The sequence below is a fragment of the Piliocolobus tephrosceles genome, chromosome 11, assembly GCF_002776525.5.
Source record: "Piliocolobus tephrosceles isolate RC106 chromosome 11, ASM277652v3, whole genome shotgun sequence".
In the NCBI taxonomy this organism is placed as follows: domain Eukaryota; kingdom Metazoa; phylum Chordata; class Mammalia; order Primates; family Cercopithecidae; genus Piliocolobus; species Piliocolobus tephrosceles.
In genome coordinates, this window is record NC_045444.1 from 38017738 (window position 1) to 38034990 (window position 17253).

Sequence of the window (17253 nt, forward strand, 5' to 3'; positions counted from 1 at the left end):
TTTTGAAGTTCCTTATTGAACTAGATCTTTTAAAAACAGCAACGATTTTCTGAATTTTAATCAGAAGGCATGCATTCCTTCATTCATTGATTGGATTCCGTCACAGTCAGACCTGCCTTCCAAGTGTCAACATGATATACACAATGTAGGTATTCTACTATTGGGGTGAGGAGGGTCAAAAGTGACATAAGCTATCTCCAGAGACGTACGGATCGCCCTTGCTGCAAATGGCCCCAACCCGGCCTGGCGCTCTGGAGCGGGCGTGGTTTCTGCGCGCGGACACGTTGGGCAGAAACTACGCGTCCCGGCAGTCCGCGGGGCGAGTGGGCGGAGCCGGGCCGGGGGCGGGGGCCGGGCGAGAGGGGGCATTGTGTAGGGGAGCGCGGAGCTGCATTTATCTGCTCGAGGTGTTAGCCGGTCAGGCGCAGCCGTGGCCGGCAAGGGCTGGAAGTGTCAGAGGCGGCCGCGGGCCTGGCAGAAGGCCGAGTAGGAGGGACCACGCGCCGGGGGCCGCGATCTCTGGCAGGGGGCGGTGTGCCAGCGGAGCACCATGCACATAGGCGCCCAGCGCCCCGACTACTCCTCCCGAGGAAAAGAGGCCGGGGCCGCGCTGGGGCGGCGGAGAGCATGAGGGAGGCCCGGGGGCGGCTCGGCTTGGAGCGCTGCTAGGGAGCGGTGCGCGCCGCACACCCGCCTGGGCGCGGCGGAGGGTGGAGAGCCGGGCAGGTCGCGCCTGCGGGCGGGAGCCGACCGCCGGGAGCTGTTCTGATTTCCGACGCACACGCTAGGGGCCCGGAGCAGCCCCTGGCCCCGGCGCGCCGCCGACATGGGCAACGCAGGGAGCATGGATTCGCAGCAGACCGATTTCAGAGCGCACAACGTGCCTTTGAAGCTGCCGATGCCCGAGCCAGGTGAACTGGAGGAGCGATTTGCCATCGTGCTGGTGAGTGCGCGGCGGCGGCCGGGCGCGGGGACCCGGGGCCCCCGGCCGGGCGGCGCAGCTGACCCCCGCCCCTCCCCTTCGCCCGATGCCGGGAGCGAGCCTCCATTCCCGAGGGGTAGGCTCCCACTTTCCCCTTTGTGGCCCCCCAGCACTCCTCTTCACCCCCCTGGCAGTCCCCCGGGCTCAGCCTCTCCGGGTCCCGTGATGGGGATGGGGACTCCGGGCGGGCTGCCCAGCCAGCCCCGAACCCATTGTCTGGCTGGAGAGGCACCTCACGGCGCGTGTGCCCGGGAGGTGCGGCGTGGGCGTGAAGGGAAGGTGGCGGGGGCTTGAGAGGAGGAGGCGGCGAGCCGCTTAGGCTTTTTTTTTTTTTTAAACGAAACAAAACAAAACAAAAAACCCTGAGCCCCTGCGGACCATCCCTCGGGCGGCCAGCCCTGGACCTGCGAAGTCCCCGGCAGATGGGGCGCGTGTGGCCGGCCGTAGGCGCCGCGCCGGGCGATGAGCGGAGGAGGCGAACTTGGAGGGCGGACGTAGTGGCTTGGCCAAGGGGAGCTTTTGCGAAAGGGAAAGGGGAGACCCACAGCAGTGCGGCGCCCCGGCCCTTGGAGAGGAGCAGGGGCGTCTGAAACCCAGGCTGGGGAGAACCTCAGCGCGTTCCCTCTAGACTTAAAGCTTAAACCACAAAAATGTGCAGTTTTGCGGGGACGTGTTGCTAGCTGTCCTGACTGCACGGGCGACCCCTCCTCTCCTCTTGCACTCCCAGCCAGGTCCCCCGCTCCCTGCTGCATTCCGCTTCTCCCAGCTTTCCAGCTCCTCGAATCCAGGACTCTGAAAACTCCCCTCTTTCTCCCTTTCCTGCTGGGACTGTGTCTGGGCCCCTCCCAGCCGAGGCTTGTGCTGTGAGCTGCAGAGGGTGTGGCGGCTTGCCCCAGCCAGGATCTGGACTGCAGTTGGTCCCCAGACTTCCAGTTTTAGTGTCCCAGCCTCTTCTAAGGGATGTTGGGAGGGACACAGGCGAGATTGGACGCATTCCTACTCCTCACACTTGTACACTTCTCTTTTCCTAGTTGGTTACCTCTAAACTCCACAAGACTAGGCAGCAAGGGAAACTCGTGATCCGGGCAGCCAACGATTGTGCCTGCCTGCGGGTTTTCTTTTCTTCTTTTGTTTTCATGAAAACTTACAACTTTGGCAGAGGACTCGAGTTCTAGATCAAAAATCGGTTTTCTTAGGTCTGCTCAGCGAGAGGACGTTCAAATTGCCTGCCTTCAGGCCTTGAAAAAGGGATGGTTTGGTATGGGAAATGATGTTCTGGATGGCAGGTTAGCTGTGTGCTCGTTGGGAGAACTGAGCTCTCTCTCCCGCCACCTGGAAACTCTGGTGTGGCCGTCGGGGAGATAGATGAGGTTGCTTGGTTGCTTTGCATCTCCTGTGATCTCCCCCAGCTGCTCCCACCGTTGTGCAAGATGGGACACTCAAATGAAACGGCCTAGGCATAATTCTCAAGGCGGCCTGGGTGCATACCTGACCTGCTTTACCAGAGACAAACGTTTTTCTTCAAAACCCTCTTCCTACTAGACATGTGGTTCTTACCTCCTGGCTCTAGCTTTTTTTCCGCCTGACTCTGGCTTTTTTTGTTTTTCCATCCATGCTGTGGTGCTGTGTGTGTGTGTGTGTGTGTGTGTGTGTGTGTCTGAATACTTGTGGTGGAGGAGCCAGTGTCACAGAGAAGCCAGTGCAGCAGCCATAATAATAACAATAATGCAATTAAGTTCTGCTTGACTAGGATAGCATTTTTTTTTTTTTTTTTGCTTGAGCTTTCAGTTACCCTGCTGATTAATAACACATGGTGTGAATTAATCTTTAGAAAAATGATGTCCCATCGTTAACATGGTGGATTTGTGTTCCTGTTAAGGCTAGCAGTTGCAAATATAGTATGTAGACAATTATGATTGTACATCCCAAGCTTCTTGGGGCAGTATTGTTGTGGCTACTTTACTGTGTGTCACTGTTACTGGGTGCAATTCCTTTTAAAATTGTTTACAATATTCTAAGCCTCTCAAACAAGAAACAAAAACAATACCAGTCTGACCTTTTTTTGAGTAGAGACAAAGCTTTTGGGGGACCATGTCAGCTTGGGAACACTCTTCCTAGGGATACATTTGGACCGTTGATGCGTTCCTTCTCCCAAGTCAGCTCCACTTGCTTTTTGACAATCTGAGAGAGGAGCTGAAACCTTCCAAATCATCTCCATAGGCCAATAGAAGTGCGCAGTGTTGATGATTTCTCTTGTCGGTTTTTTTCTGGAGTGGTATGTGTGATAATCCCAACTTGGCTTTTCTTTATGAGTTGCTTAAGAAATCAGTTCAAACCATTTAGTTCTCGACATCAAGCTTGAAGGACAAGTTTTAGGTGGCAAATTTTTAAGTATATATGTGGAGGACAATGGAAATTGTGTTGGCATTATTGATACCAGTTCAACTTTCTTGTATAATAAAGATCATACGGGTGTTTTGGGAGGAAAACCAGATAGTAATACCGTACAGAAAAGTGTCCAAGCACCTCATTGTAAGTATGGCTTACATCAATAATTAACAGACTGTTTCAAGCTAGGAAAACAATTCCTCCCATCCTCCAGCTCTAGAATATTTAAGGCCTCAGGGAGAAGTAAATAAAAATGAAAATGACAGAAGTCTATTTTATTTCTTGTTAGGAAAGCCTTAAGAGAGAACAAACCTACTCAAGAACTAGCTCCTCCCTCCCCATCAGTTTATATGGGTTAAATTGTGTGAATATAAAAAATTGGTGGGTATGAATGGAAATGAGAGAATAAAAGACTAATGAATTTACAGTAGAGGGGTGAACTTTGAAAAGTAATCTTTTTAATAGAAAAAAATGAGTTAGTGACTAGCCAAAAATTGGATCCCAGTCTTAGGAGTTTAATCCTCCCAAGGATAGGCATCTTCAGTATCATTATAGTAATAGTTATAAAACTTCTGTTTAAGGGAAAAGATTACTGTCTTAGTGTATACATTTAACTATTTGCTTCCCTCTACTGACCTTTCAGGTAGAGCTGGAAGGTGAGATACATGTACCTTTGTGTGTGTGTATGTGCAATGTTTCTGTTATACTCTAACCTATGTATAATTTATATGGAAGTGTTTCATAAATTATAAAGTCAGCCACGTACTTCAATCTTTGTTCTTTGATGTAAGGATGTATATGTTTCATAGGTAATATTAGCCTTTGTTTTTTGGGGGTTCTTCACATCTATCATAGCCATGTGGCCCTCCGTTGTATTTGTTAACCATTGTCTAATTTTGGGAGTTACATCAAGCTTGTCAACCCACTGCCTGTGGGCTGCATGGGCCCAACACAAATTCATAAACTTTCTTAAAACATTATGAGATTTATTTCGTGATTTTTTTTTAAGCTCATCAGCTGTTGTTAGTGTTAATGTATTTTATGTGTGGCCCAAGATAATTCTTCTTCCGATGTGGCCCAGGGAAGCCAAAATGTTGGACATCCCTGGGTTACATACACACATCCACAAATACTCCCATGTCCTTTATTTTTAAAGATGATGATAAGAAGGTGGTTCTTGGTGGATGTGGTGAACAACTGATGGTTTTTGTCTGAGAATACCCCTTTCTACATTAGACACTCCATAATATTCACTCATTTTTGGCTTGCAGTCACTGTTTACAACTTAAAAGTCACGCCCTTGGATGCCTTTGTTGAAGAGCTATCCTGAAAATTCTTTTGTTGAGTTTCAGAGGAAAGGACAATTTTTAAGTCTGTGTCTTAGCTGCTGTATCTTATGCAGTATCAGGTATCAGGCAGCACTGCAAACAGATTTAAAATTATTAGGAAGTAATGGTTTAGGGCAGTATTATCTTATATTTGGTATCAGGAACTGCTTTGGTATCTGATTAATTTGAGTCCATTTCCTTCTCATTTTTTTTCCCCTTGCCCTGAGATTGAATGTGGTCATTTTGTTTTAAGAAGGAGTGGGAACATTTTCTGAGTATCTACTATGAGTAGGCCTTTTACCTGTTCTCATTTAATGCTCATAGTAACTAATGCTATCAGCAACGTTATAGATGCATAAATAATGACTATCTAAGCTGGGCACGGTGGCTCACACCTATAATCCCAGCACTTTGGGAGGCTGAGGTGAGAGGATCGCTTGAGCCCAGGAATTCGAGACCAGCCTGGGCAACATAGTGAGATCCTGTCTCTATGAAAAAAGAAAACAAAGATTAGCCAGGTGTGGTGGCTTGCACCTGGAGTCCCAGCTACACAAGAGACTGAGGTGGGAGGATCATTTGAGTCCTGGGGGTCGAGGCTGAAGTGAGCCATGTTCGTACCATTGTACTCCAGCCTGGGTGACCAAGTGAGACCATGTCTCAAAAAAGAAAAAGATTACCTAAGTTGCCTAAAATTGTACAGTTATTAAATAACCAATCTGGTCTTTCAGCAGAGATTTGGATCTGTTCCCTACTCCCTCTGGCCTTTCCTTTATATTATGCTTCCTTAGGCTTAGAACTGGGAAGAAAAACAGGGCCTGGGACTAGCAGTAAAAAATTCCTGTCCGGTTAGTGCAAATTTCAGACTGGAGAAAGTTGGCAGAAATTCTTCAGAAGTGACTGAAGTGAGGTGCATTTGAAGTTTCTTCTCTTTAGATGTCAAGCCTTTTGGCATCTTCACTGTGCTCTTCTGCTTTCAAGCATGGAGTTAAAAATTGATCTGGTCCAAAAAGGTACTCTTCAGTTTTTCTTTTCAAGGCAGATTTGAAATACCTTGGTTGAAAAGTTTGTTCTCCAAATCAGAAGGAATAGACAATCTGTCAATGCAACGCATACACTCCATATATAATTACCTGCGAAAAGGAAAGGAAGGTCAAGTTTTTTTTTTTTTTTCTTGAGATGGAGTCTTGCTCTGTCACCCAGGCTGGAATGCAGTGGTGCAATACTGGCTCACTGCAACCTCTGCCGCCTGGGTTCAAGCAGTTCTCCTACCTCAGCCTCCTGAGTAGCTGGGATTACAGGTGTGTGCTACCATGCCTGACTAATTTTTGTATTTTCAGTAGAGATAGTGTTTCAGCATCTTGGCCAGGCTGGTCTTGAACTCCTGACCTCGTGATCCACCTGCCTCAGCCTACCAAAGTGCTAGGATTACAGGCATGAACCACTGTGCCCTGCTGGAAGGTCAAGTTTTAACATTTAAGTTTATTTCCCGCTGCAAGGCGTTGCTCCCTTTCAGCCACTTCAAGGAGAACACTTGCCATGAAGTCTGTTGAGCAGATGGATGGGTGGGAGTGTAGTGAGGCCATTGGATGCTGCTGATTTGTTTTCTCACATTCTTTCTCCTGTTGTGAGGGAAAGAGAGTATGGAAGAGGGGCGGTGGAGTGTTGTCACTTTGAGCCATTACAGTTTCACCCTAGGCAGTAACTCCCTGAGCTGTTTTATTCTCCTAAGTGGGAATATGTGGTTAGGGCTGTATCAGTATCAGGATACATTTTTTCCTCCTAATAATACCAGTCAAAACTGTGACAATATATTGGGGTATCTAGGATAGAAGTTGATCAAATGCAAATATTTGGCTCCAGGAAGAGACTGGCAACAGTGTAAAGTGATGAAATTTGGGGAGCGATGGTATGCGTGGCCTTAAATCCCTAAGTGATAAGAAGTACTTTTGCTTGTGGCCTCTCATTTAGCATTGGCCTGGGAGGCAGGAGACCTAGTTTCTAGAATCATATTTGCTGCACCAACTTGGACAAGTTAAACTCTTTCCTCTGGCCCTTGGTTTTCCTCCTTTGTGAGTAGGAATAGAATTTGGCACAATTTTTAGTATAGTCGTGAGATGATGGAAATCATAACACTCGAAAGCATAAAATTTCCAGAACATAATACATGGTGATTCATTAGTTGATGTTGGCTTTTGAAGAGCTTTCAGGTGGAAATGTGTGTAGGGGTGTTCTGTGTGGTCTAAAGAGTAGAATTCCCCAGGGTCAGTGACTGAAAGTCATATGAGCATAGGGAAGAATATTCTAACACATAGAGTTGTTGAAAATGGATGGTGCGTTCTCCATTAAAGTTATTCAGATAATCTGTGTGAAAAACACTGGTGACTGGAAGGCCCTTTCCAGCCCAAGACAATAGGAAGTACATTATTGGCTTGAAAGTTACCCTCTTTGAGGTGAGTCTGCCACTTGCAGGTTCTAGACATAGCATTATAGCCCCTGAGAGTGGGGAAAGATCTCCTGGTAGGTCCTTCTTGGGCTCAAAGAAGAAAAGGATAAGTATGTGCTGATGTTTGTTCTGGAAATTCATTTGACTTTATGAGAACTGTTGCCTAAAGGGTTTGGTCTTAATGAACGGTGCTCTTCTTTTCATATTTAGAGCTTGGGGAATAGGGACAAGGTAAAGTGGGCTCTCTAGCCCTCAGGTTTAAGCAAGTAATAGATGTCAAAAAAGCAGATAATACAAGAAGCACTGATTATGGATGATTGCTCCTCCTTTGCAAGAGGGTGCTGTAACTGGAATCCTTTTAGGAACAAAGCATTGGATCCTTAGAAGGAACAGCCTAGAGGAGCTCAGGAGGGAATGTGAGTTACAAGCTATACGGTTGCTTGGCAGATCTCATCTTGTAGAGCAACTCTTTATGGAGTGCCACCCCATCCTGCAGATAACAAGAAGTGTGTCCCCAGGCTTTGGAGTCATGGTTCCTTAGAGCGCCTTCATGTACCTTCTTAGTTCTCACCTACTTGAACACCAGGGACAGAGATAACTCATTTCTTGTCTTCCCTTTAGAATTCCAACTGTTCATACTGCAGGGTGATCTTCCTCCCTCTTTCCCAGTGACCCCCTCCTCCTTTCCAGAAACCTGTCTTTCAACATAACGGCAAGGACTATGCAGTTTCCAACTGATAGGATATAATTTGGAAGCACTGTCTAAGGGAAGAGCTGTTAGGTTGGAGAGCTGCCTTTTGAACTGGGATTTCAACCAAGGCCCACAGATGTGGACCAGACGGGCTTGGAATTCTGAAATTGGGCTACACTTAGCTCTATTTACCAGGTATGATGATGTTCAATGTTGACAGATAAAAATGTACTTTCTTTTCACTCTCTTAAAAAACAAACAGAAAAACATGACCATCAGTGTTCACTGGTAGGCACTTAACACAAACTCTCTATGATTTCTAGTCTTGTATAGTTTCTAGGACAAACTTCCTATAGTTTCTGTGATTCCATGATCTTCAGTGTTCTTGTGTAGCCTGTAACTGACTTTGGTGACTCTTATTTTACATGTAACCTTAGTCCACTTTTTTCTTTGCAGAAGTTCTGATGCATTTGTAAGCCCCTATAACCATTGCCACAGAAGCTGAAAGCCTTGAGGTGTTTAGACCCTGTTATCTCCAGAAGTAATCTCACTAGACTGACTTGTGTAATCTCATTTGACTTATTTCTTCATCATTTTGGGAATGATGTCAAATATCAAATAGTTCATTTTTTTTGTTTTGAGACGGATGCTCTTTCTGTCACCCAGGCTGGTGTACAGTGACGTGATCTCAGCTCACTGCAACCTCTGCTTCCTGGGTTCAAGCGATCCTCCTGCCTCAGCTTCCTGATAGCTGGGATTACAGGCATGCACCACCATGCCCGGCTAGTTTTTGTACTTTTAGTAGAGGTGGAGTTTCACCATGTTGGCCAGCCTGGTCTTGAACTCCTGACCTCAAATGATCCACCCGCTTTGGCCTCTCAAAGTGCTGATATTACAGGCATGAGCCACCACAGCCAGTTTAAATAGTTCACATTTTTGACCTTGTGCCTGGTGCTGGGACACTAAAGTGTGACTGATAGTGCTTTTAAATAACACATCTCACTAGTCTCAAGTCCTGCCTTGATTGAGGGTTTGCTCAGGGACCTGACTTCCTTTCCTTGTTTTTTTTGTCTCCATGGAAGTTTGGCAGAACACCTTATTTAAGGTAGGATAAGGGTATTGGTAAGTTAAAGTAGTGGTTCTCAAACTTGGTTGTGCATTGACATCACTTGGGGAGCTTCAAAAAGTACAAGTGGGCCAGGTACAGTGGCTCATGCCTGTAATCTCAGTACTTTGGGAGGCCAAGACAGGAGGATCGCTTGAGGCCAGGAGTCCTAGACCAGCCTGGAGCAACATAGCAAGACCTATCTTTCCTACTAATGAAAATTAACCAGGTGTGGTGATGCATGCCTGTAGTCCCAGCTTACCTGGGAGGCTGAAGCAGGAGGATTGCTTGAGCCCAGAAATTTGAGGTTGCAGTGAGCTGTGATTCACGCCACTGCATTCCAGTCTGGGCAACAGTGCAAGACTATCTCTAAAAAAAAAAAAAAAAAAAAAAAAAAACAGAAACAAAACAACAACAAAATACAAACCCACATTTGCCTGGGTGCCTCTCCCAGAAATTCTGATAAATTTGTCTGGAATATGACCTGGGTATCATTTCTAAAAAAAAGCTCCCTAGGAGGTTTGAATGTGCGGCCATGATAGCCACTGTGCTAGATGTTTTTCCCCTTCTTCTTCCTAACACGAGGACCAAGCATATGAGTTAAAACCAGCAGAAAACAAGATAGTGAGTGTAACAGAAAAGGGCTTGTTTAAGAAGTTAAAAAAATTTTGGAGAGATTAGGCAAAACTGAGAAGGTTGAGAAGAGTTAAAAAAAAAACTAGACCTTTGATTCGACTAAAAGCTGTGAGAGGAAAAAATACAGAAGAAGAGGATCAAATCTTGTTGAATGGTAGAGAGACTTTTTAACTGTTTAAGAAATGTCCACCAAATTATCATAATGAACATTTGTGAGAAAATTCTATACATATTATATAAGATTGAGCAGTGACCTAGAGGTATACTTCTGGAGTAGAACAATCAATAAATCAATTGCATTTTTGCTTAGGCCTCTATTCTGCAGCCTAATTGTTTGTTGGTTCAATGCAGGCCTTTTGCTTTGATCTCTGGTTTTACCACTTACAAAGACTTGATGAGCTTGGCTTCCTGTAGTGAAATTCAAATACACTTGTGAAATGTAAACAACATTCATTTATTAAGAATCCTATAATCAAGGCAAATTGGCATGCTTATATAAGCAATTAGCCTTGAGAATAGAAAGATAAATAGGATGCTAGGTCAAGAATGAGCTGATTGTTCTCAATGCAAGACTCTAGTTATTTCTTTATTCATTATAACATAAGCAAATAGACATTCCTCTTATTCATAATTTTTAGCATTTGTGGTTTGGGGTTTGAGGACAGGATATGTGGTTTTCTGGAACTGAGAGGATAGCAGCAATTATTGTTTCATTTTCATTTAGAAATATAAATCAATCTTATAAGGAACTGTAGATAGTTGATTTATGATTAGATAAAACTTTCTAGTAATAGGGAACAGGACAAGAGAAGGTATGGATTTAGATGGGAATAGTAAAGGATAATAGTTTTATTTTGGTGGGGAAGGTAAAGAAGATGACAATTTTACAGTGGCAGAAAGATTAAAAATAGTCTCATTTGCCCTCATTGAATAAATTGAATAAAAAAGGAATAACTTTTTTTTTTATTGGCATAGAAGGAAGCATTATGATAACTAATAGCAGGAGAAGCTGGATATGTCGTGATCAGATTTGCACTATGGCAACACTCAGTTTTGGCCAGTGAGTTCAGTACTGCTGACTGTCTTATTTGTGAAAGCTAGAGACCTAAAATGCAAAGGCAGTGAATTGGGTGAATAGCTTTGTTAGGTTCAGTTCTGGCCCTTTCATTCCCTGATATGGTCAGCTTTGTTGTTCTTCCAAAGAAATTTTCTCTTTGGTGACAATGGAGTATCTTGACTAATCAGGATTCTTTATTCCCAAGGACTTCTGACTGGTGAACCTAGGAAGCCAAATGTCTTGGGACCAGGATGCCATAAACTTGGATTCCCTGGGCCTTACCATAAAGTCACTCTACTGCCAACTAATTCGGCCATCCAGATGTGAACCTGGAGAGGCCATTTAGAACTGTGTGGCCTCCTGGGCTTGTGCAGCCCTTCCCCTTGCCAGTGTTTAGACCCTCCAATGGCCTTTTATAGCAGAATGTTTGGTTTGGTTCTCAGGGTCCGCTTTTTGGAAAACATTATTTGGCTTAGAAATCTCCAGATCATTTGTGAATTTACCAGGTCTCATTTATCATTTAATTAAACAATTCTTTAACATTAAACAACTATACTTTTTTTTTCTTTTCCTTTTTTTTTCTTTTTAGATGGAGTCTTGCTCTGATGCCCACTCTGGAGTGCAGTGACACAATCTTGGCTCACTGCAACCTCCACCTCCTGGGTTCAAGCAATTCTCCTGCCTCAGCCTCCAGAGTAGCTGGGATTACAGGTGCGTGCCTCCATGTCCGGCTAATTTTTGTATTTGTAGTATAGATGGGGTGTCACCATGTTGCCCAGGCTGCTCTTGAACTCCCAACCTCAGGTGATCCTCCCACCTCAGCCTCCCAAAGTGCTGGGACTACAGGCGTGAGCCACCACACCCGACTTATACTTTTGTTATTTCACCAGTAATTATCAGAAGTTCTGGCAGGGTATGGTGGCTCACATCTGTCATCCCAGTGCTTTGGGGGGCTGAGGTGGGAGGATCGCTTGAGGCCTGGAGTTTGAGATCAGCCTGGGCAACAGCAAGATCCTGTGTCTATGAAAATTAAGAAAAAAAAAATAGCTGACTTAGTGGCACACTCCCTGTAGTCCTAGCTACTTGGGAGGCTGAGGTGGGAGATTTGCTTGAGCCCAGCAGTTTGAGGCTGAAGTGAGCTGTGATCATGCCACTGTACTCCAGGCTGGGTGACAAAGTAAGATACCCTATCTCTAACTACAAAAAATGTTCTACGATTGATTTCCTCTGATGTTTCTAATGATAATGGAGAAATTTAAAAATTCTTTCTTCGTCATTTTTTAGAATGATATTGCCTGATCCTCCTTTAAAAAAATCTTTTCATGGCCAGGCACAGTGGCCTAGACCAGGCGCCATGGCTCACACCTGTAATCCCAGGACTTTGGGAGGCTGAGGTGGGCAGATCACGAGGTCAGGAGTTCGAGACCAGCCTGGCCAACATGGTGAAACCCCGTATCTACTAAAGATACAAAAAATTAGCCGGGCACAGTGGCACGTACCTGTAGTCCCAGGTACTTGGGAGGCTGAGGTAGGAGAATAGCTTGAACCTGGGAGGTGGAGGTTGCAGTGAGCCGAGATCGCACTACAGCACTCCAGCCTGGGCGACAGGACGATATTCCACCTCAAAAAAAAAAAAAAAAAATCTTTTCACAAAACAAACACAGTTGCAACCAATTCCCAGATCAGGAATCAGAATCCCTCCTTCTTGTTCTTCAGAAGTGGTGAGACTTGGCTTCTGGTCTCCCAGCCACAGTTACTGCTCACCTGAACTTACTTTCTCAGCGGTCACACTTCATGTGGAAGAGAGTAGGCCACAGGATTGTGCCTTGTGGTCTGACTCCAAGTGACTCTAACCGTGAGGTTTCCACCACTTCCTTTGAGAGTGTTCCTAGTCCAAGGAGGCCTGAATATTAGGAAATACTGACACTGCAGTATTTTCCTGTTGCTTTTAATTATATCATTGATCACCTTAATGGTATTTTTGTTTGTGTATGTAGTATCCCTGCTTCTCATAATACTGAGAAGAGGATATTTTGATTTGTGTTCCCAAAGTAAAGCATGAATGGGGAGGGATGGCCACAATGAAAATGAGCATTTGAAATTTTGGGCATTAATACTTGGAATTACGGACATGTAGGTACAAAATGTATGTACTCCTTCTCAAGCTTAAGTTCTGGCCTTTAGCTTTTGTTATCTTTCTTGATGACTTTTGAAATATTAAAAGGTATAAGATTGTGAATTTCATGTTCTGGTTCATGGCCATGTTTGTTGGTCTCCCTTCCTTTCCCCCCTCTGTAACTCCTGTATCCCTCACAGCCTTCCTCCTGAAGCCAGCTGCAGTGTGACCTGACCCATCTCTCTCCTCTTCTGTTTCTTTACAAGTCCCTAACTTGGAGTTTTCTTGTTTTTTTTTTTTCCTTCCTTTCTTTCTTTTTTAAATTCATGTCCCCAGATTAGACCTACGGTTTCTCTCCTTTTTTTTTTTCCCGGTGATTCCCCTGCATAGGATGGGCTCCCTTTGCTTCTCTGCTTACTGAAACTATACCAGCCTTCAAAGTTTTCTACAATCCCACTTTTTCCAAGGGTCCTTACAGGCCCACGTTAGCTTGGGGGCGATGAGAAAAACAACTCTCCTTACTTTGATTGCTTTGTGGTATGAATTATCCCTTACTCATGGAGGCACTTGATTAAATATCACTTTGAGTAGGTTCTGATTGTAAAATAGGGAGATGCTTTCATGTGTAGCTTTGTAGTTACTTATTACATTCTTAGCGTCTTAGTTTCACCTGCCAGTTCACACTGTGGGCTCCTGAAAGGCAAGGATCATGTCTTACAGGGTCTGACAGCTTTTACTTATCTTGGCCTTGGGAAGGGTCCCAGCAAATGATTGCTGACTTGATAAGAGAACGGTGCCCACTGAAAGAGGACTGGGAATTGGGGTGGCTGCTCTGGAAACCTGTGTAACTGACCACACCAGGCTATTAATTGCACATAACTTGCCTTTGTGTTGAAATGACACTTGGTCATAGATTCTTATTCATCTTGGTATTCCCCTTATCACTTGACTGTGGTAGGTGTCCAAGAATACGAAACATTCAGAGACAACAAGTTGGCATCATGCTTCCCTGACTCCTTGTGAATTAGTAGAGGAGGAGGAGGGCAGTTTATATTTTTTTTGTTGGAGTGAGTAAGTTTAAATGGGCAGCGTTCTTTATTTTGGCATGTTAGTGCTTTGCTGTTTGCAGAGTGCTCTCCAATTTCTTCTGTGCCTCTAAGGGTTTTAAATAAATGAGACAAATACTACATGAGACTGGATGGCTTGAAGTTATATAAGAAGGTGGTCAAGTTTGTGGTCCAGTCCTAGGTCTTCATACTAAAACTCCAGGGTGCAGTCCACTGTAAACTTAATGATGTTTATGAATTCTCTCGAGTTCTGTTAGGTGCTTTATATGCATTGTCGTTGATGCTCATGACAGCTTTTCCAGGGAGGTATTGTCTTCCTTTTACTAATGAGACAGTGGGCTGAGGGTGTTAAGGTGGCTACTACGCAATCATAGGGGCAGGGTTTGAATCCAGGCCTGCCTGAGAGAGCCTGCTTCTTTCTACTGCACTAAACTGTTATGTTTTCTGAGTTAGCTATAAGATGTCATTAAATATATGCTTCTTGTTCGTTCTTCACATACCTCTGTTCTAAACTCATTAATTCATACAGTAACCGCTCTGAATGAGTCCAACTTGTGTTACATGCTGCAAAATCTGACCTTAATCTCAAGGGACTCGGGATGTAGCTGGGGAAACAAGCAACAATAAGCAACCCAAAGAACTTCCTAGTCAGTATCGATGTAGATATGCTAAGGGTTTGGAGGGAAGATGCCTTTTCTGAATTTTGAGTGTTCAGAAAATGTTTCCTTGGAATAGGAAGTAGGTGAGATTCTAGCTCAGTCCCAACCGCTGCTGGGCTGCACTTTTCATTCTACCTTGTGGGTTTTTGCTCCTTTGGTGCTTATATACTTTATTTAGACAGTCCAAAAAATATTTATTGAGCACTTACTGTATGCCAGGCAGTGTTGTAAGCACTGGAGGATGCTGTACTGAGTGGTATCGATTAAACGTCTGCTCCCAAGGGATTTACATTTTAATGGGAGGGTGCAGAGGGCGAAGCCAGACATGAAGGGGATGCACAGGTGCAGAAATGGAGCATTTAGATGGTGGAGAGTGCTATGAGGAGAATAAAATGGGATATGTGAAGTGGTGTCATCCCGATAAGGTCTGAGTGAGGAGGAGCAGGCAGCCATTGTGATCAGGTAGGAGCCCTCAGGAGGGAGGAGTAGCCAGAGTGCGATTTGTTTCTCCCTTTGCTGGTCCAGGAGCAGTTTCCAGAGACTCTGGAGCAAATGAAGGGTCATTCCACAGCATATGGTATGTACTTAGCCCAGACATGGGATGTACTCAGTCCCAACAGTGCCCATGGGACAGCCTCAAAGTAGAGGCTCAGGAGTCTGTCCCCTCACTCTGTTGTTGGTAACAGAGCCATTTCTTGTAGGTGGCTTTGAGTAGCCAGAGTTCTGCCTCTTGTTAAATTCAGGTGATTTTCTAAGAAATGAGTATTTTAGAATTGCCATTGCTCTAGACCCATGGGACACACTGAGAATGGACTGTTTGATCAGTGTGAGCTGTGCCCTAAATGCAAGCCCTCTGAAGGCCAATACTTAGAATAACTTTCTTTGTCTGCTTGAAGCTATAGGTTGACCTGGGGCAGGCTTTATTGCTGTTAACTTGCTACTAGCTTATAGCTCAGATTCTTTCCCTCTTTTTCTTTTTTTATATTTCCTTTACAAAGTTAGTGTATTTTAAGGGGCATACAAGAATTTTACAAAGAAGGCTGGGCACGGTGGCTCACACCTGTAATCCCATCACTTTGAGAGGCCGAGGTGGGCCAGTCACTTGAGGTCAGGACTTTGAGACCAGCCTGGCCAACACAGTGAAGCCCTGTCTCTATTATAAATACAAAAATCAGTCGGGTATGGTGGCGCGTACTTGTAGTCCCATCTACTTGGGAGGCTGAGGCAGGAGAATCACTTGAACCTGGGAGGTAGAGGCTACAGTGAGCTGAGATTGTGCCATTGCACTCCAGCCTGGGTAACAGAGTGAGACTCTGTCTCAAAAATAATTTTGTAAAGAGGTACAATTCTAAAGTTAAAAATAAGGTGAAAGTTGTGTATGGTTAAAATTATCCCCAAAAAACCTGAAGTTGCCCATGAAAGTACAACATGTTCAATTCTGTAGTGAAACAACCCTAGAAAGCAATTATTATTTCTTTTAAATTTTACTGTAAGTTCTAGGATACATGTGCAGAACGTGCAGGTTTGTTACATAGGTATACATGCCATGGTTTGCTGCACCTATCAACCTGTCATCTAGGTTTTAAGCCCTGCATGCATTAGGTGTTTGTCCTAATGTTCTCCCTCCCCTTCCCCCTAAACCTGCAACAGGTTCTGGTGTGTAATGTTCCCCTCCCTGCGTCCATGTGTTCTCATTGTTCAACCCCGACTTATGACTGATAACGTGGTGTTTGGTTTTCTGTTCCTGTGTTTGCTGAGGATGATGGTTTTCAACTTCATCCATGTCCCTGCAAAGGACATGAACTCATCCTTTTTATGGCTGCATAGTATTCCATGGTGTATATGTGCCACATTTACTTTATCCAGCCTATCTCTGATGGGCATTTGGGTAGGTTCCAAGTCTTTGCTATTGTAAATAGCCAAGTAAACATATGTGTGCATGTGTCTTTATAATAGAATGATTGATAATCTTTTGGGTATATACCCAGTAATGGGATTGCTGGGTCAAATGGTATTTCTGGTTCTACATCCTTGAGGAATCGCCACACTGTCTTCCACAATGATTGAACCAATTTACACTCCCATCAACAGTGTAAAAGTGTTCCTATTTCTCCACAACCTCACCAGCATCTGTTGTTTCCTGACTTTGATAATCGCCATTCTAACTGGCATGAGGTAGTGTCTCATTGGGGTTTTGATTTGCATTTCTCTAATGACCAGTGATGATGAGCTCCTAGAAAGCAATTCTTATGCGTGTTAAAGTTTTAAGAACCTTCAAGCATGATTAAAGGAGAAGCCACAAAAGAAAAGTGGGCAGTTCTGACTTAGAACTCTCAGACCTCTAGCAGTGACTGGACGATGGGTAGAAATTTTGATATCTTCCTGCTTGCCAGTAGGTTTACACAATTCAAGATCAGAATAAGTCTTTAAATACATGTTAGTGGCTTTGTTTATTGTGAGGATTTTAAGGCAGCCCTAACGTGGATTTAAATGTGGATTTCATGCATGTTAGTAATAATACAATATAGGTCATTTGTGTATTTCTTTAATCATTTCAGTAAACACGAGTGGTAGCTCAGGAAACTCGAAAGGTAGGTATGTCCCTGTCTCATATATGAGAAACTCAGGATTAGGGAAGTTAAAAATCTTACCTCAGAATACATATTTCTAGTAGATAGTAAAGCTGAAAATCAGATTTCTCGACTCAAAAGCTGTGCTCCTGACTTGCTGTTTTGACTTGCAGTGCAAAAATACTATGTAAATATAAGCTATATGTATAAT

The 17253-nt window shown here is 44.3% G+C and overlaps 1 protein-coding gene across 5 annotated transcripts in view; it reads left to right on the forward strand.

Annotated features, from left to right (window-relative positions):
• The first annotated feature begins 331 nt into the window (after positions 1-331).
• The window catches only part of FMNL2 (formin like 2), a 315818-nt gene continuing 298896 nt past the window's right edge, over positions 332-17253 (forward strand). For 4 of the 5 annotated variants that reach the window (XM_023217434.1, XM_023217437.1, XM_023217436.1 and 1 more), the window contains exon 1: positions 332-943. In XM_023217434.1, the coding sequence (XP_023073202.1) occupies positions 827-943 (117 nt within the window). In that variant the 5' untranslated portion in view covers positions 332-826. The remainder of the gene's footprint in view (positions 944-17253) is intronic. The other variant, XM_023217435.2, reaches the window with a different exon arrangement.